At 49.2% G+C, this 18,386-nt stretch overlaps 8 protein-coding genes across 8 annotated transcripts; 4 read left to right on the top strand and 4 right to left on the bottom strand.

Annotated features, from left to right (window-relative positions):
- Positions 1-958: 958 nt before the first annotated feature.
- On the top strand, positions 959-2,480 carry ATNIH1004_007958 (indoleamine 2,3-dioxygenase; the record flags this gene model as incomplete). Its single annotated transcript, XM_033572571.1, has 2 exons — positions 959-1,249; positions 1,302-2,480. 2 exons carry the CDS (start codon positions 959-961, stop codon positions 2,478-2,480), a joined length of 1,470 nt encoding a protein of 489 aa, XP_033425886.1.
- A 1,408-nt stretch (positions 2,481-3,888) lies between these two features.
- On the top strand, positions 3,889-4,504 carry ATNIH1004_007957 (uncharacterized protein; the record flags this gene model as incomplete). Its single annotated transcript, XM_033572570.1, has 2 exons — positions 3,889-4,013; positions 4,072-4,504. 2 exons carry the CDS (start codon positions 3,889-3,891, stop codon positions 4,502-4,504), a joined length of 558 nt encoding a protein of 185 aa, XP_033425885.1.
- Positions 4,505-5,506: 1,002 nt separating this feature from the next.
- ATNIH1004_007956 (uncharacterized protein) lies at positions 5,507-5,971 on the top strand (the record flags this gene model as incomplete). The annotated part of the gene is made up of 2 exons (XM_033572569.1): positions 5,507-5,872; positions 5,918-5,971. The coding sequence occupies 2 exons, from the start codon at positions 5,507-5,509 to the stop codon at positions 5,969-5,971; spliced, it is 420 nt and encodes a 139-aa protein (XP_033425884.1).
- Positions 5,972-6,163: 192 nt separating this feature from the next.
- Positions 6,164-7,036, bottom strand: ATNIH1004_007955 (oxygenase MpaB family protein; the record flags this gene model as incomplete). Its single annotated transcript, XM_033572568.1, has 1 exon — positions 6,164-7,036. One exon carries the CDS (start codon positions 7,034-7,036, stop codon positions 6,164-6,166), a length of 873 nt encoding a protein of 290 aa, XP_033425883.1.
- Positions 7,037-7,579: 543 nt separating this feature from the next.
- On the top strand, positions 7,580-9,072 carry ATNIH1004_007954 (DUF3712 domain-containing protein; the record flags this gene model as incomplete). Its single annotated transcript, XM_033572567.1, has 4 exons — positions 7,580-7,761; positions 7,873-8,294; positions 8,355-8,479; positions 8,533-9,072. 4 exons carry the CDS (start codon positions 7,580-7,582, stop codon positions 9,070-9,072), a joined length of 1,269 nt encoding a protein of 422 aa, XP_033425882.1.
- A 304-nt stretch (positions 9,073-9,376) lies between these two features.
- ATNIH1004_007953 (uncharacterized protein) lies at positions 9,377-10,101 on the bottom strand (the record flags this gene model as incomplete). Its single annotated transcript, XM_033572566.1, has 2 exons — positions 9,377-9,876; positions 10,035-10,101. The coding sequence occupies 2 exons, from the start codon at positions 10,099-10,101 to the stop codon at positions 9,377-9,379; spliced, it is 567 nt and encodes a 188-aa protein (XP_033425881.1).
- A 2,205-nt stretch (positions 10,102-12,306) lies between these two features.
- On the bottom strand, positions 12,307-13,399 carry ATNIH1004_007952 (uncharacterized protein; the record flags this gene model as incomplete). The annotated part of the gene is made up of 4 exons (XM_033572565.1): positions 12,307-12,920; positions 12,974-13,117; positions 13,147-13,232; positions 13,293-13,399. The coding sequence occupies 4 exons, from the start codon at positions 13,397-13,399 to the stop codon at positions 12,307-12,309; spliced, it is 951 nt and encodes a 316-aa protein (XP_033425880.1).
- A 494-nt stretch (positions 13,400-13,893) lies between these two features.
- On the bottom strand, positions 13,894-15,157 carry ATNIH1004_007951 (uncharacterized protein; the record flags this gene model as incomplete). The annotated part of the gene is made up of 3 exons (XM_033572564.1): positions 13,894-14,744; positions 14,805-14,876; positions 14,947-15,157. The coding sequence occupies 3 exons, from the start codon at positions 15,155-15,157 to the stop codon at positions 13,894-13,896; spliced, it is 1,134 nt and encodes a 377-aa protein (XP_033425879.1).
- Positions 15,158-18,386: the final 3,229 nt, after the last annotated feature.

The raw sequence follows: 18,386 nt of genomic DNA, 5'->3' as shown, positions 1-18,386 counted from the left end.
GTGCAGTGTCAAGTCGACTGCAATCGATGCATCGACGCCATCGACTTGTTCATCCATGGGAAGTATATTTCAACATCGTAGTCCGTCTCATGGCTCTTCTTGACTCTCCATGGTTAACCACCACCACCAATCCTACTATGTATCCCCATGATCATAATGGTGCCGTCCACTAAATCTGCCACCGCCACGGCCTCGGTTTCGTTAGAAAGGACCGGCCTTGCCATCTATTCCGTGCTCTATAGTCACCAGATGGCCCACCTCCGTCCAGGGTGACGGACATAGACGAGAACGGAGAATTCTTCCCCCAGGTTAAAATGTTGGTTCCAGGAATCGGAGCACCCAGACAGGCGTTGAACCTTCCACTTCCAAGCTGATTAATTCACTTTCCGATTATCCTGTGCCGTTGTTGCCGCCAGAACGCGGCCATATTTGTTCTTTACCGGACAGTCCGATTGTCAACCCAGGTGATTCATTTTTCTTTCGTTTGTCCCTTATTCTTCCTCGTTTCATCCCATCCCATCTCAGGTGGGTTTCATCTTGGACATCCGTCGTCGGTGAATGTTTTCTTTATTCTTTTCAGATTGACCTTGCCTCTTAACGCCACCAAGACGGTCTCAAGCTTCTGCGAAAGGTCAATTTGACTCTGGCTTGTTACACCAGTATCCTTACAGTTTATCTATGCTTGCCAGCAGTTTGACCAACTAGTCATACTAGAGCAGTGAAGGCAAATTATATCAAAGCACGAAGCGACTTTGTGCACCAATCCGTGTTGTTTGTTGAGTCGTGTGACACCAAGTCCAATAATCTTGAATAGTTTGTGATGTTCTGCCCTGTGTGAGGTAAAGGGTTTGACAACGGTTGTCTCTGTATAATCTGCTTGATATTATTTATATTCTCCTCTCGCTTTTATTACGTTCTTTGAGCTCTAAAGCATATCGAACTATTTGCATCACTCAGCATGCTCCCTCCAGTTCCAGTCTTGGCCGACTACGGCATTTCCCCAAGTCATGGCTTCCTCCCACCCGAACCCCCTCTTGATGTTTTGCCAGACCCATATTATGCAAAGTGGGAGTGGATAGTATCCAATCTGCAGCCGCTTCTGCTCAGCAGAAGGATTCGAGAGGTGGTGGACCATATGTCTACGCTTTCGACCACCTACCTTACTTCAGAGAGTGAATGGAGACGAGCATTTGTTGTGCTGGGGTTTATTCTGCATGGATATGTCTGGGGTGGCAACAAGCCGGCAGAGGTATGAGATTAGCGCTACTGTTCAATGCCTTTTCTTTACTGATGTCGATCAGAGAATCCCCCCTCAGCTTACAGTTCCCCTCTTCGAAGTATGCGAACACCTAGAACTTCCTCCCGTGGCAACGTACGCCGGAGTATGCCTGTGGAACTACAAACCCATCTTCCCAGAAGAGCCACTTGACGACCTTTCTAACTTGGCTTGTGTTAATTCATTCACTGGCTCCCTGGATGAGCAATGGTTTTACTTGATTTCAGTGGCCATCGAGGCCCGCGGTGCTCCTTCGATCCCACTGACGTTGCAAGCCATTTCTGCCGCGCGAGCTGGGAACACCATGGTTGTCACCGAGTGCCTGCAGAACCTCGCAGAGATCATAGATGAGGTTGGAACACTACTAGAGCGGATGTATGAACATTGTGACCCATACGTGTTCTACCATCGCATCCGACCCTATCTAGCCGGAAGCAAGAACATGACCGACGCCGGCCTCCCTAACGGACTCATGTACGACGACGGGACGGGGAAGTTGGACTATCGCCAATATGGTGGCGGAAGCAACGCACAGAGCTCTCTCATTCAGTTCTTTGATATCGCCCTCGGAGTGGAGCACCGACCAACGGGAGAAATCCGCCCGTCGAAGGAAGAAGAAGAGAAGAAGGAGGGTGTTCCAGGGGCTCCTCGACATGGATTCATCCAGGAAATGCGATCCTACATGCCTGGTGCTCACTGTCGGTTCCTAGAGCATGTGAGCACCGTGGCCAATATCAGGGAGTATGTGGAAAGCCGGCAATCCGACAAGGCATTGTGCACCGCCTATGACGGATGTCTTTCCATGTTACGAACACTGCGCGATAAGCACATCCAGATGGTATCCCGATACATTATCATCCCGTCGCGAGACTCCCGGGCGCGGGCTCCACGTTCATCCAGCCCCAGGAGACAGGCACCGGCGATGAATCTGGCCAACGCGCGCAACAGCGAAGGAAAGATCGACGGCAAAAAACTCCGAGGGACGGGAGGAACAGCATTGATACCTTTTCTAAAGCAGGCCCGAGACGAAACAGGGGAGCCGGCTATTGACGCATGGGCTCGTCGCCTACTGAGCGACAGACCGGCGGAGTCATTTGCCGCACTCAGCAAAGTGGGTGAGAACCATGACGGACACCTGGAGGTTGTGGGACTTGCGGGGACATGGACAGCGGATGATAGTGAGGGTGGGATATGTCATTGGTGATTGTTATTTGATTTTTATTCCAGCGATTGCATGCATTGCTTGCATATTAGCGCAATAGAAGACTCTGATTGTCTAGATACGTAACCGTGACGTATGCATCATTCAAATAGACATGGACAGGGATATATGACGTCACGGCGTCAGGCACAAATATACTATTCGGTAAATCAACACAACATCAGGTATCAATTACTTAATCAACCACAATAGTTAAGTTAACTACAATCCACTCTATCAAGATGTCCTCAACCCCATCCACACTGAAATCCTACATAGACACTGCCACGGAGCTGCTCAAGTTGGCTACGACACAGCAGCAGGCGACTCCTAACCAAAGAATTTACCCACTTACCCACATTCAACCTCCGCCTCCCAGCATCCAAGAGACACCAATACTGTCAATATAATATAATAGAACCCAATTAAAAGATATCCAGAGTTCAGACCTAGAAACTTAAACCCCGCACCCTCAGAGCACGGCGCAAGCCATGAAACCACTAAAATCGCCCCCCTCGCTATGGGACCGCACACAGTCCCAACAGCACAGGATAACCCGCGGTGCTAGAGAGGCACCTGGGACCAAACCATCGGGGCAATGAGGGAGTCTCTGGGCGGGTGAGGGACTGCGATGGAAGAGGGGGAGCAGAATGTGCGGGGTAAGACGACAGAGATAGAGGGTCAATTGAGGGATTGGCGTGCCAGATCGTGTGCATGGTAGAGTGGTCAGGGTTGTAGCAGCGGCGAAGGGGGATTGCGAAGAGTAGGGAGACTGGGAGGGGATTTACATCTAGGGAAGATGAAGGCGAGTGGAGGTGGATAATCAGAAATCTTAGGTCGTATTATATAAGTACTGGATGGGTAGTTACTTGGCCATGTTAAATTGTGTATAGCAACTTTCAGTTTTGAGAATCATGTAGACGATTAGTGGTGGATATTCTGACATTTAATACCTGACTGGTTATAGGTACCCTTGTATTCTGTATAGATCGGATAAATTGCCGAACTGTACTAAGGAATAATAATTCCAACAATTAAGATCCCATAGTAATTATTGCAATATGGTCTCAATTTAGAGTGAGGTCATGTGCGGATACAACAACCAAAGTGCACCTCAGAAAAGGCCTAACGAAACCAAAAAAGAGGAGCTGCCAGGTGGGGATAACCACCAAACCAAGAAACCAAGAAACCCCAGGAAAAGCTAATGCTAACACATGCCCCAACTACTCCGTGTACATCCAGGGATCAGCCAGACTAGTCCTCCACATCGGATCTCGGGTAACCACAAGCAATAGGAATTTCTCCGGCCGACACCCTCTTTTAGATCGGGCCTATTTATGTAATGTTCTGACCATCTAACTATCTCCTTTCCTTTCCCTCTCACTTCAATCCTATCCCACATCACGACAATATGAAATTTGCCTGGATTGTCGCCGCGTTCTCAGCCACGGCCTGGGCCGCCGCTGCACATGAGAAGCGCGAAACGGCCACGGCCACGGGAAAAGACGTCAATTGGTCTGCGCTGGGAAATGCTATGTACGTACACTATTCTTCCTCATCTCTCCAGATACTATTAAGATACTAACAAGTCCAGTAAATCTCTCTCCCTCTCGTTGCCCACCAAAACCGCCAACCTGGAGAACATCGACCCGCCACCGCGATCGCTAATCCCGGAAATCGTATCCGCCCTGCCTCCATCTGCTCTCGCTGCACTGGTGGTGCCCGCGCAGCGCGCCTCGCTGGCCAGCGACTTCAAAGCGGGCAAAACCCCCGACTGGTACACCAGTCTACCGACGGACGTGCAGAGCTACCTGTCCACGGTGAGGAATCAGATCGCGGACGGAGCGTTGACCGCAGCGCCTAAGAAGGCGGCACCGACGAAACCTGAGGAGGCCTCGGCCACGAAGACGGGGGATGCGGCCTCGTCGACCTCGGAGGGAGCAGCGGCAGCAGCGGCGCAGCCAACAGGATTAGTTCTGGGCGGGATGGGGGCGTTGGGAGTGCTGGGGGTGGCGTTGGCGTTGTGATCAGCACTCTTGGAGTACACCTGTGGGTAAAGTGATGAATGATGGATGATTCTATGGATGACGATGTAACCAACTGATCTCTTACACTACGTGTATGAATGGGTCTACAAATGGGGTGCAAATGAATGAATTGAATGGACAAGCTTCGAGTGGGACCAAGTGAGACAAGTTAATCTAATATCGGCTCGGTACAGAGAGTAATAGACAGATAACGTCGAGTCGAACTGAGTCATATGATGAGGCCTGTCAGCGCATACTAAGGTATACCCCATAGTCCGTACAAGGTAAGAGTACCGGTCCAATCCCAGGAACTCAAAAGGAAAACAAACAAGCTCCGATTCACATGTAGAGCCATCGGTCCGAGGCGAAGGAGAAAAAGGATCCACCGACGGGCGATTGATTGGACATGGGAGGCGAGAGATCGACGGTTGCAGCACTAGGTCCATGCGGGGTTACGGGGAGGAATCAATCCAGGAATCTGGTCGGCTCGTCGTTTGCATACGAGATAAATCCCGCAGGGAATTCACATGGTGACAGTGACAGTGAGAGAATATGGGGAAGTGTCTACCCCATACACCTCGGATGGAGAGCAGATGAGAGGATATGACACAGGACTGACGACAGCGGACGGTTCGATCAAACGGCAATGAGACGGTCCATGCATCAACGGAGGGAAGATCTTGTTACGGCCCGACCGTAATTGAGGCGGAGATAACTCCTATCGAATGGGAGTCCCAGTACAGCCCATTTTAGTCCGCAGGGGAATGCCTCGACCCTGGTACGCAGGTCTAGGCATGTTTGGTCCGATAAATTGGCCGGACGTTGGACCTAGACTATTCCACAGTACTAGTTGGCTACAGGGACCATCAGGGTCCTAGCGGGGTCATCCTGGAGACGGGATGACTTTTCTACTTCCTACATATAGCTCTCGCAGAATCCTACTTACACCTTGATCATTATCTTTCCGATTCAATCATCAACCATTCAGAATAAGTCTACAATATGCGTCTCTTCAAGTATCTCATTTTCGCTGCTCCCTTGGCCGTGGCCAATCCCAATCCCAACCCCAATCCCCTTCCGAATCCAGTAGCTGCTCCAGATGCTCTAGCCCAGGGGGGTCTTCTCTCCCAACTGCCGGACATCATCAATGGCGTCAAGGAGTTGTTGAACCCAGAAACCCTCGACGACCTACAAATCATCGTCAAGGGCGGCGCGGTGCTTCTCGGCGGTGACACCCCCAAGAACCTGAAGACTCTGCTGTCCGGCAAGAACATCAACACACTGCAGGTTCTGATCAACAATGCCGGTACTCTATTGACTCCCACGTTCGTGAATGATACCACGACCTTGGTCGAAGATGCCGCTCCGGTAAGTTTGATGTTCCTGAAATAAGAGACATGCTGACTGGTGTAGCTCGTGTCGAACATCTCGAAATTGCTGGGTGGACTGCTGGGCTCGTTAATTTGATTTAATTTGATTTCTACATGACCCTGGTGTAACTTCTTAAGATGGCTGTAAAGACAGACGAATGGATGGCATGACTGTATTGAATTATGAGTTTGAACTTTGAAATTTGATATTTGAAATTTGTACATGAAGCAAAGATATCTCAACCCAACTTGAAGACCAAATTAAAGGTATAAACTAAAGCCTATCAAATTAAACAACATTCAAATGTTTCCGTAAGTCTTCCAAATAATACCTCAATGCGTATGATCGCGTCGACTTCGGCAACGCCGGATAAACAGCGACGGAGAACCCCATCCCAGTCCGATACAACGCCCGGGTAGACAGGGTCGACTTGAGACCGTAAGCCTCTCTGATCCGCGGCGGCAGCATCTCGATAGTTGCGACGCGCAACAACGGCTTCAACATAGCCACCCAGCGAGGATAATCCGTACGATCTAACAGATCCTGAGCGAAGCGATGCGCATCCGGCGTGACGGTCAACTGCTCGATCTGATCATCCCAGTAGGTCCAGAAGGCCTGGCGCGTAGGCGGCCAGCTACCCGTGGGCATTCCCAGAGACTGCATGAGAATTGTGAATTCGCCGTAAGTCTTCTCAGCCGTTTGATAGTTGACGCGTCCGTAGATTCGCTGGTAGAAGTCGGTGGCGGTCGCATACAACGTAGCGGCTACCCAGAGCTGCGTCGGCGGATGCGAAGTGTAGGCCTCGCTGGTACGGAAGGGCGGTTGATCGCGATGAATGAGGTCCAACAGGGTCTTTTTCTCCTGGCGTGTGCCGAACACAAGACATGCGACGTAGCTGAGCACGGCCTGGAGGGCGTTACCCAGCTCCGTGGCCAGATTCTGGCCGCTCCCATAATGACCATAGTTGATGCGCTGTTTTATGCCCGGGTGGGCGGCTTGGAGGAGGAGAGCAGAGCCGGAACCGGCAAAGAGAATGCCTTCTTGTAAAATATGAGGCAGGATTTCTAATTTCTCGAGCTTTTCCAGGTCATCGACTGGGTTGCCAGAGTAGGGGGTAGATTGAGAGATTTGGTCGGGATTCCTTTTTTCGTCCAGCGGCATTGTACAGTTTTTTAATAGGTAGTATATATGTGTGATTGCATTTCAACAAAGGACAAGACGGCATATCCTATATCAAGCAGATACCTTGACCATCCTAAATCCCCGGCATTGCCCCGCGCCTCGATCGGGGAATGACTCCGTCCCCAACTTTTTGGAGTGGATCATTTCTCCTGTCTGAAGCTTAAGTCACTCCCTAACAGCCGCGGTTCCTCATAGTCACTGTCGATCTTTTTCTGTGTCTTCCGCATGTGAACTGCCCCAGTGGCAACGGGTCGCCATTGGCCGTAATAGTGATCAGCGTGGATCTACAGTACGCGGATGACGAGGACTTTCAAATTTGTTTGGGGTGGATTTCTTTCCCTTTTTTTTTTGGTTTCTTGGGCCTCGGGTTCCACTTGGGGACAATCAATCCCCCAGGGCTACCATGGGACTGCCAGGGTCTCCGTATTCGGGTACCCTGACGTGACGGGACTTATAACCCTTAATAAAACTACTGACTCTCGTCCATTTCGGCCTCTCTCTCGTAGGTATCTACCCGTAGCCATGTACGAGAATCAAACCTATCTCAACTCCAAAGAGGCCAAGTATGCCCTGGGCACCCATCGTGGCCCTCTGGATGGAGACGGGGTCGATCTCGAGCATATCGAGACCGTCGATACCATTACCCTGGAGAAGATCAAACGGACTCCCACGCAGAATCTACGACGACATTGGGCTCGATTCTGGTGTTGTTATACATTCTGGAGTATTATCTTCCTTGCGATATTCCTCCCCATCTTGTCTGTCCACCCTCATAAAGAATTACAAAAATACGGGCTAGACTAATTTTCAGACAGTTTCCTGTTAATCATCCCAGCCATTGCTCAACGAGTCGTCGACAACTCAACTCTCCTGCTCACCCGAGCCGACGTGATGAAGCCACGGCCGGACTCGATCGAATTGACTATTGAAGCCGCTCTGAAACTCCCCATTGGCGTTCCGGTGCGCATTGATCCAATCACCATGGACCTGTTCAACCGTGACAACTCCGGAAACGGCACGTTCGCGAAGCTGTACATGGACCGCGCCACCATCGATGGCAATACCACCCTGAAGGTTGAAAATCAGCACACCCCGTTGAACGTCCCGGAGTGGAAAAAATACATACACAACGTAGTGTTCACGAAGAATGGGCCGCTGCCTGTCAAGGGTAAGACCACTGCGTATCTCGGGGCATTGAAAAACCATATCACGATGGACAAGGATATTCCTCAAAACAGTAAGTCTTCACCAATCACTGGCAGTTGAATACTGTCAGATACTAATATGGAATGTTTAGACCTGAATTCCTTCGACGGATTCAACATCAAAGATACCCAACTTGTTCTGCCAGCCCGAGAAGACGGGACGAACCTCATTGCCAATGCAACCCTACCCAATCCCTCCGTCATGACATTAGAGATTGTACGTAACTCCCCTCCCGCTACCAAAGAGATAGAAAATGCTAACATCAACAGGGAAATATAACCCTAGACCTCAAATCCGACGACCTGGTAATCGGCAACGCCACCATCGACAACCTGATGCTCCGACCAGGCAACTACTCGAACCCGGTACACGGGATCCTAGACATCCGGATCCTGCTCCGGAATCTACGCAAGGTCCTATCCTCACAGCTGCCCTCCCTCCGCGAGGGATACCTCAAGCTAGAGACGGTGACTAAAACAGTCATCTACGAGGATGTCGAAGTGCCCTACTACACGGAAGTCATGAAGGGACTTCCCTTGACGGCGAAGGTCCCAATTGCTGGGCTTATCACCAATACCCTGCGGGGGATTCTCAATGGAAATATCACAGATTTGTTACATGACGTCGCGCAGAATATGAACGTGACGCAAAAGGGGGGCGGTCTCCTCAATGATCTGTTAGGTAGTGATGATGATTCTGGGAGTGGCAAGGGGAAGAGGTCCATGGAGGAACGGATGTTGCATGGGATTTTGAATTCTCCTGATAAACGAGAGGAGATATTGGATGTATTGGAGGCGTTGAATCTATGATAAGATATGGTTATGATGTATATAGTTGGATTAATGATGTAAATGACAAATATAAATTTAAATTTAAAAAAGGAATAAATCAATAGCATGATGAATGAAATAAAGTAAATCAATAATCTACATGATGGACCCAAAAATCAGACCACAGATTGCGTTCATACAATTGGGTAAAGCGATCTAGAGACTTGCCACCACATATACGCCAACATTCCACCTATAAGTCCAATCATGTCAAGTGGCAATGCTACATGAGCTTCTTGCTTGTCGAGGGCTTGCTCTTCGGATAGCCCGTAGAGAAAGAGATCTACGTCATTCGCGAGCGCAAACTTCTCGTGACAGAAGCGACCGAGGCCATGGCTTGATGGGCATACTGCTCCGGTACCGGTACGAGTGAAGAGGCTACCGCACTGCAGGGGACCACGACATTGTTCCAGTCCAGATCATGGAGAGAGTTCTCACAAACAATGTCGAAATTGGCCCGAAACTCTTTCATGCTAGAAACCACCGCCGGAGAGCCATTGGGTCTTCGGTCCTCGTCTTTAAGGGGAACTAAATGCTTGGATTTGACCTCTTCCGACTCCGGCGAAGGATCACAAGCGCGAACCTTCAGATCGACGGATTCATGTTCAGTGGAAAGCGGCACGATGCTCAGAAATCCGACCGAGATAGAAGGATGATCGGGTTCCTGAGCAAACATCTTGCGCACGATTGCATCATAGTCGCGGTACTGCCTCACCAGACCGGAGACCGGTTCCTGAGGATGGGAGTTGACGTATTGCACAAAGTCTGCGTGCTTGGCGGGGACTGGTGGGGAGAATGTATTCTTGAGCAATGGTGCGTTTCTGGGCGAAATGGAGAATATGGTAGGAAGATGAGAGAGAATCAATTAACGGGGACGGCAGCTTTCGAGTCATAATAGAAGGCTGTGACGATCTGTGGGGATACACTGTTCTTAAACCGACCAAGGGCAATCGATAGCTGGAAAATACACGGATTGTTTAGAGTAGGCATATAACACACAAGCAGCATTGCCTATAGTTCAACGGACTTGTACTAACGTTGGGCATTCTCGGGTCTAACTGAGGAAACTCTTGGAGGAGTGGCAATCCTGTGGATCTCTTGGAAGCTTTTGCAACCAAGCCGCAGGAGCAGAGAAAGGACGTTGAATGGAAGCGTTCCATGTACCTCGGCCACCTATGGTGTCGTGTCTTCTAGGGTCTCTTATCGGACCCACAAAAGCCCTGTACGGGCAGTATACAACCATTGTGCAACCGTTCGAGCTACAATATAGTCGAACCCATTCAATCTACTACTGCAGGGGCTCCAAGTATCTGCTAGACATTAGTGGTCAGTATTGTGAAGAATGAGGCCTTGGGCAGCGAAGCCAAAGCGTAAGCCTGAACCAGTAAGGCCAATACCTCCTAACGGGGCTGATGATGTAAATTGGTGTTGGTCCAATTGTGAACAGACAGGTACAGAAAGATGGGGAATTGATCGAAGTGGTACTTGTCTTGACGATCAATTTGTTGAACGAACTGATCATGACTAGTCGACAGGGTTTATAACACCAGGCCCACTTTCGGTGATGAGTTTCATTCTGCCCGCTTCAGGTAGCATGCTCGTGGTTTTTACTGATATTCAAATTCATAGCGGAAAGAACCGAGAGGTGGATAGGGAGATTCTGGGTCTAATTCGTGCGGTCAGGAGGTGACGGCTTTGGCCTCGAGCCTGAAGACTACTTGAGAAAGAAGCCTTTAACAGAGGTGAAAGCTGCCTGTAGGGCATATCAGTTTGCAGACTTAAAATACAGATTATGTCTTTAGCGTTCATCAATGATTCATGGTCAAATCCGGGTCGAAAAGCCTTAGTTATGACCTGATTTAATCAAATCGTCTTTTTGGCTGTGTGCTGCAGCTCCGTGTGGTTGCTGAAGATGGTCTGTGATCGTACGTTCTTTGTTGTAGTCAAAAATAGAATAAAAGGGAAAGGTGTAATAATGCGCGCTTGCGGAAAATTTGCTGAACACTACAAGGCGTGGGATTCTTTACTGAAGGCTAGGCTTGGCCTTGCGTGGTGATGGTTCAGTGCTGAGCGAGGGCTGGGCATTTTAAAATTGGCCTCAATAATTTTCCTTTTGCAAACTACGACTTGTACAGATGAATTAATAAATTCACCTCCTTGCAATGAAAGGTGTTATCTGCCATTCTCAATATCTCCATCTAGTCACTGTCTTCGCTTCGGACAGTTCGCCTCAACGATTTAGACAATCAATGACCTGCTTCCTTAAATTCGGCTGAACACAAATGTCCACTTGGGAGAGATAATGTCTGAATGGGCTCGAAGATGCATAATGGCCAGTTCAGCAGGTCTCCAGCTTTTTATATTTCACTCCCATTCTGTGGAGCCCGCATGCTTGCAGGGCGTCTAGACTTCGTCTGGCCACGCTGATCACCAACCAGTAGAAATTCTTTGTGGTGTTTGAATATTTTTGAAAGTGTCATGACGTGCAGCATGACAAAGAGGTGCAAATAGCTCGTCTATCGCCTCACTAGTGGGGGCCGAATCAACACGAGGATTGGTCCCATAAGGTTCAGGCTTTGTTAGCTTGCTGGCTAGCTGTCCGAGCCACGCTTGGTTCTGTCGAACAGAAGTCTAGTGAGCGAGAGAAATAGCATAGACGCAAAGAAGTGGACGACGGACACTCTAGCGAGTGTTCAACGGTTCCTGCCTTCACGACTGACCAGCCGATATTTGTCGGGCTTATGAGAGGCTCACCTGCATAAGTTCGTTACCTTCTTAAGAATAGGTTAAGTTGAACGGCTAGATTTAGTTTGGAGTGAGCGATGCTAAACACATTTGCGGTATTCCAGCAAGGAAATCCCTTGGCATTCTACGAGTGGCACGGCAGAGAAACCAAAAAAAAAAAAAAAGGCTGACCATCTTATCCTGTGCACCGTCTTCGATCCCTATCGTTCCCTGCTCTTAAGGGTAAGACTAGTAAGCACAGTATTGCATTGCATCACAATCACAAAATCTTTAAAGTTTTCAATATCAAACTCAAAACCTGATGAACGGAATAATATTTCAGCATCCACATTGTATGAAATTTGAAGCCGGATTTATTTAAACAAAACTAATTATGTACGAGCTACCTGTTCAATGCCCTGAATCTCCCAAGTATGGACAAATCAGAAGAAACAGTCAAACATGTATTATCTGGCGGTGGACTGGAAATTACAAGAATATCACCTCGGCAGAAGACGTCAATGGCAGATCCACTTGCAGAGTCAACACCTTCAACTTGCCATCGTACTCATGCTTCACCTCCGCAACACTGCCTGTGGACATCCTCTGTGGCTGGCCATTCTGACCCAGGATCGTGAGTGTCTCCACTTTTACGCTGGCGTCATACGCGAAGTGTCCCCTCAAACTCGACCTCCAGAGCTGATGCCTGTTCGAGTGATTCGCCGTCGTCCATGTACAGGCGTCCGGTAGCAGTTCCGTCCCGACCTGGTGCGATGACCACATTGAAGGGCTTTTTGCGGAGCTCGGTGGTGCTGTTGGCGCTCTCTCAGTACGAAGTGGTATAATGCTGCCGCCGCGGATGTGGAGCGGGATATCGGTGAATGCCACATCGGAAGCGTAAGTCTCTCCCCTCCAACGGACCTGAGCACCAGTATACCAGTCATAGAAAATGTGATCAGGGGGGTAGATATCGACGCTTGTGGAGTTCTCCTTGGTGACGGGACTAACGAGGATCGCATCACCGTAGAAGAATTGCAGGTCAATCGGGTAGATGTAAGTGTCCTCGGGATAGATGTAGAAAAGAGGACTGAGAACCGGCTCGCCTGTCTTCGTCTGCTGGTGGAAAGCATTGTAGATATAGTCAAGCACCCTATACTGAATGTCGATGACCTTGCGGCTTCGGCGTCAGACAGCCAGCGGTAGAATTCCTGGGGAATAGAGTCTTCATGAGTGTTGTTGCGATGGAGTGGGTAGAAAGCTCCCAGTGTTGCCCACCGCGCGCAGAGCGTCTGTGGTGTTGCTATCGAAACCGCATACGTCAGATCTCACCATGGGAATTTGGAAGATAGATGTGAAGCTGAGCATGTGGGCGATTGAGACGGTACTTGGACCATAAGCTGGCGTTGTCACCAAGCCTGTATAACCACTATCAGCAGCATTCTTCTGGCCATATGGGCGTAGCAGAGAACTCTTACCAGTGACCAACATGAACTCCCGCACCGGCGATGGTGCTCCCGGTGATGACCATCGGCCTCTTAGACGGGCGACGGGTGAGCATGGAAGTGCGTGAGACGGAGCCCATCACTGTAAGTTTGTGGTCAGATATTTATGCTGCAGTACAGTCGAAGATGCAGGGAGAATCTACTTGTTCCATAAATATTGTGAATATCGTAGTCTGCAAGTCCATTCGCGTGGATAAGGTCGGTTTTGATAGTTAAGTTACTGATAGATCCTTGCGCATTCGCAACAGTGTAACTCGGGTTGATCAAGTCGCGGCCAGGAAGACTCGGCTTGTCACCAGCCTGACGTGCGTGGAGGGAACGCTTCTTCGATTGCTGTAGGATCGATGGAGGGCCCAGGGAGTGGACGAGGCGGAGCTCTCACCAGAGCTGGTGCAGGGGGAGATCATTGCATGGGTAGGGGCAGAAATTTGAGGCTTCATTTAGGTCGATCCACAAAGCATCGATGTCCACTCCGCTATCAGCGTTGAACATCTTGTCAAACTCATTGTTCCAGTAGTCTTGGGAATTTGGGAGGACCAGTCAGGGAACGCGGCCACTCCAGGCCTCACAGTACCTAGTCAGGTGATAAATCGGTCCGTCGGAGTGTATAGAAAGAGGACGTGCCTTTAAATATCGAGCCATTATTCTCTTTCAGGAACACATCTTGTTCTACGCCGCGTTGGAAAGCGGAGTTGTTTGAGTAGGAGACTGCTGGAGCAACCATCACAACATAGTGCTGACAGTGCTCATGGAGATACGACACCAGGTCACGCATCTTATCCAGAGGGAACCTCAAGGGGTCTAAAGTGAACACTCTCCGGACATCCATGTAATCGATATCCGTCCACATGGTTTCGAGAGGAATTTTTGCCTGGCTATAGTTGTAGACAACTTCAGCAAGTTCAAAAACGCCCCGGTATCCGTAGCGGCATTGCTGGAAGCCATAACCCCAGTACGGTATCATCGCAGGTAAGCCGACCACTCTAGCGTACCGAGCAGCAACCTCCTTCGGACTAGGTCTGGCCAGAAAGTAGAAGTCAGAGACACCACCGAGAATGTTGTACTCCAGGTATTGCTCTCCATTTTCAGTCTGGTTGACTTTAATGTCCATGCCATTTGAGTTTAGCAGGAAGGCCCCATATGCACCAAACTTCTTGTGGTGGTCAACATACACGGGATGGCTTCCGTACAGACTCGTTCCCGCGGGAATGGTGAACGCATCGCGATTCCACAGCGTCCTGGTGTAGTTTGTAGTGTTCAGGCGAAACGTGTCGCTGTGCTCACCCAGATCGTACAAATTAGGGTTCTGAGGCAAGGATGTTCGGAGATTCAAGTACTGCGACCGGAAGATCAGGTTGGAGCCAGAGGTATTGAACAAAGTCTTCTTTGTGTCCGCCCTGGTCACGGCAAAGGAGAAGGGCTCTTCTTAGTGTAAAAATTTAATTGCCGAATTGGAGCTTGAAGTAGCATTTTCTGAGCCAGGACGCGGGAGGACCGACTCAGGAACTTGGTAGACATTCTCTTCGGGATCGTAGATCATAACATGGAGCCGAGTGTCTGGTACGGCGGTCAATGCCAATCAGGCTGTCATTGCCAGATAAAAATGGCGCAACTGCCCTAGACCTACTGGTTTCATAATCCACTTTCAACTTGAGGGTAGTGAGTTCGCTTCCATAGGTATCACTCCCGGCCAGCTGTAGGTCAGCCGTCAAGGAGCCGCCATGATCTTGTATATTGCTTGCTTTATATCCAGGACAGCTCTCGATGGGAAGAGCTGCTCTCACGCTCAAGGCGGCAGCTCCCACTGCAGCTGGAAACAGTAGGCCGTAGCCTATCATTGTGTTGTTTTCTGGATTCGAAAACTGCTCTCTGGAAGGTGGAGAAAGGTAATCCTATTTTATATTCAATCTATCCAGGGCCGCTCCGGCCTTTACGCTGAAAGCTTCCCGGATAGCTACCAGATTAATTTACATAAATTCCCCGAATCGTAAACCTAATTAATCGATCATGGTGAGCAGCATCATTGACTATACCGGACACAGATTTCTTTCGTGCACCAATAGCCTGCTTCAGTGCCATCTCATGAACAAAAAGGATTGTCCCAAGCGTCGAGAACACCAAACGTGAAGAGCTTCTCCGCATGCAAACAAGAATACCTTGTCTCGGTGAACCCCGTTGCGGAAATCATCAGCACACTCGGTCCGTCATCTTGCATCCCCAGAAAGCTAATTCTTAGGCCTTGCATTGATTCGCCTTGGCCTTAATCTGAATTCCACACCATCCCTCCCACATGGGCTTCCGTGTCTTGGGAGGGCCCTATGAATCGTCTTGACCGTTGGTACACTTCGGAAAAACTTAAGGAAATTACTGGGAGAAATTTCGGCGAAGGTGAGTTGCCACCACTCGCCAAGTTTATGTACTATGTATTATACCGAGTACCAAGTGGAGACTTTGGTTGGGTTAGTTTAATTTAGACAAGCAATCCTAGCGCGATCCCATCGAAATAGCACTGCACCGGGGCCTCTGAGCGGCATGAAATAAGTGTGAGCTCCAGTCAGCTCGCAAGTATGAGGACTCCGTACACATTACTCCGTATAGCCGTAGCTTCAGAGGATTCGTTCAATACGAAGGTAGCGACTCGAAGAGAGGGACTCGTGAGGAGGAAGTAGAGAGAGCTTACAGTAATTCTGGACCTTGATTATCAAGCCGAATCTTCAATGATCTACCCAAGCAGTATGCATGAAGAAAACAAGGTCAAAAGTACTTTGTGATCAACGCCTACGGTTGCAAATGACCAGGACTTTGTGTAACCAGTGCATGATGATCTATCTTGGATACTGGTTTGACGGGCCAGAGAAGGAATACCAAAAGGTATCCTACATATAAGCTCGGTTGCCTCTTGCCGGGGCTGAGATGCCATATTTACTACCTACGCCTAACCCAATATACCTTACCCGGTCTGTCTGCCAGCATGCATCCATACACATTGAGATAATCCTTTTAACAAAGGTTGGATTGCAGGTCCCCGCCGCTTGGTCAATTGACCGGATTATTCCTGGCTCCGTGTGACGATGTTATTGCGTAGTGAAAGAAACGATTTAGTTCACAGTTTGATTGCTAATGTTAGCCACGAAACAATGAAAGAAGATAATTAGACCTGGTACATGTGCTGAGGTAGTTAAGACCCTTGTCATAGTGGAAATGTCTCCTTCGTTTTCCAACGAGAGGCTCCTTCCAATCCAGCTTCTTCAGCCTCAGGCCACTCCTCTGCAACACCGGACGCATCATAGTCCAGGGCACTTTAAATGCTACACGAGAATCGGTTCTTAACCGATCTATCCTATAAACCGGTTCACATGTGGAGTTGCAGCCTAGATCTCAGTCCTAAAGTATAAGTGACCTTAATTCAAGTAAGAAAACAAATCTGTGCCCAAATTTCTCTGTTCTCACTTACGTACACCGAGCACACATACTATAAACCCCTGGTAGTCACCTACCAATAAAATATACTTGAACTCAGCTCGAGTCTAGCTCGAGTCATTCGAGTAAAATCATGCGGGTCAATGCCACAATGGGAGTCCGCGTCTCCCATCAGGGACAGAACATGGTATGATGAGATCATATTCTCCTTGCAGGTTCCAGGGCTCAATCCTTGGGTTGTTTATATCAGCAAGTATTGATTATTTAACAAGACTCTGGTGTTGACAGTACAAAGCACCAGCACTCAACAAAGCCACACCACAGCCAGCAACATATGATTGCCCCCTGCTCATCATCCACTGTCCCTCAGGGCACAGAATCCTGATCCCCGAAACGCAAGCCACCTTAGACGAAAAGCAAGGAGAAGGACCTTTCATCATACCCCCCTCAGCAAGTTCCTTCCCACAAAACGTCTTCGGCTCCAATGACACACTCTTCCTCGCTACCTTCAGGAAACTCCGCAACGCCTTTCTTGGAGAACTCCAGCAATATCCAAACCTCATCACCGCCAGCACAAACAGTTGCATCGTGGAGGATCATCGGAGAACGTTCTTGAGCTTGAGAACCACATTGCAGATGCTCTCAACTCGGACGCAGCTCTGCTATTCAGTTCTTGCTTTGAAACTAATGTAGTCATCTGGTCGGTCATCCCGCAACCCTTATGCTTTATGACGAGTATGCCCATCCCAGCATCTATGACGGAATGCGGAAGGGGCGCGCAAAAGCCATACTCTTCTTTCATAATTACCATGAGTCGTCGCGCAGGTGTCATGTGCAGGGATAAGCATCCTGATGTGCAAAACCGTAGCCAGAATATTTTCATCGCTTTGGAGTCGTTCTATAGTATGGATGGTGATACGGTACCCATACCTGAGATGATTCGTGCAGCAAGAGAGACGCCGTTGAGAGGGAGCCTACTATTCGCATCGACCAGGCGCACTCGAATTGGTTGATTAGACCCAAAGGTGCGGGCTTAGTGTCACATAATGGACTCGCATAAGCTCGAGAAGGAGTTCATTGTAACATATGGGAAAGCTTAAGTATAGAGTGGCGGTATGTTCATTTTAAGTAGATATCCATCAAACAAACTAATAAACATAGCGGTCGTAATGGCCAACCGTACCATCAGAAACAACCTCATCAACTATTCTCGCAATATCATTTGCACCACTGCACGATCCTTCCTCACTCTTGGGGCCATCAAAGCATGCTATAGCCTGGTACCAAGCAAGGAAGGTGACAAGGTAATACTCCGTTGCTGTTTCCACGTCCCACACTAGCACCTATAAGTGGAGGGAACGTCTCCAGAAGCTTAACCGGTCATCCCGAATTGGGCAACTGTCTGTGTATGGGTATTCACAATGACTGTTCGGGGGACGGTTGGAAGTTTGGTCTGTTCCAGTCACCGATTGTGCCACTAGTAACCAGACCGGGAGTTAGCACGTTGCTGGCCGACAGGCTTATCAAGCTTTGGTTAATGGGTCAATGCCGTGCATTATCCCCTTGTACCGAGGGACAAGATGAGAGTGCGGCTAGGCTTGCATGTTGACAACACTTTCGAGCAGGTGCGTGACTTGGTTCGCTTAT

The sequence above is a fragment of the Aspergillus tanneri genome, assembly GCF_003426965.1.
Source record: "Aspergillus tanneri strain NIH1004 chromosome Unknown AapTan_7_pilon_pilon_pilon, whole genome shotgun sequence".
Lineage (NCBI taxonomy): Eukaryota > Fungi > Ascomycota > Eurotiomycetes > Eurotiales > Aspergillaceae > Aspergillus > Aspergillus tanneri.
Note: the sequence above shows the minus strand (reverse complement) of the source record. Positions and strands in the feature narration are given on the sequence as shown.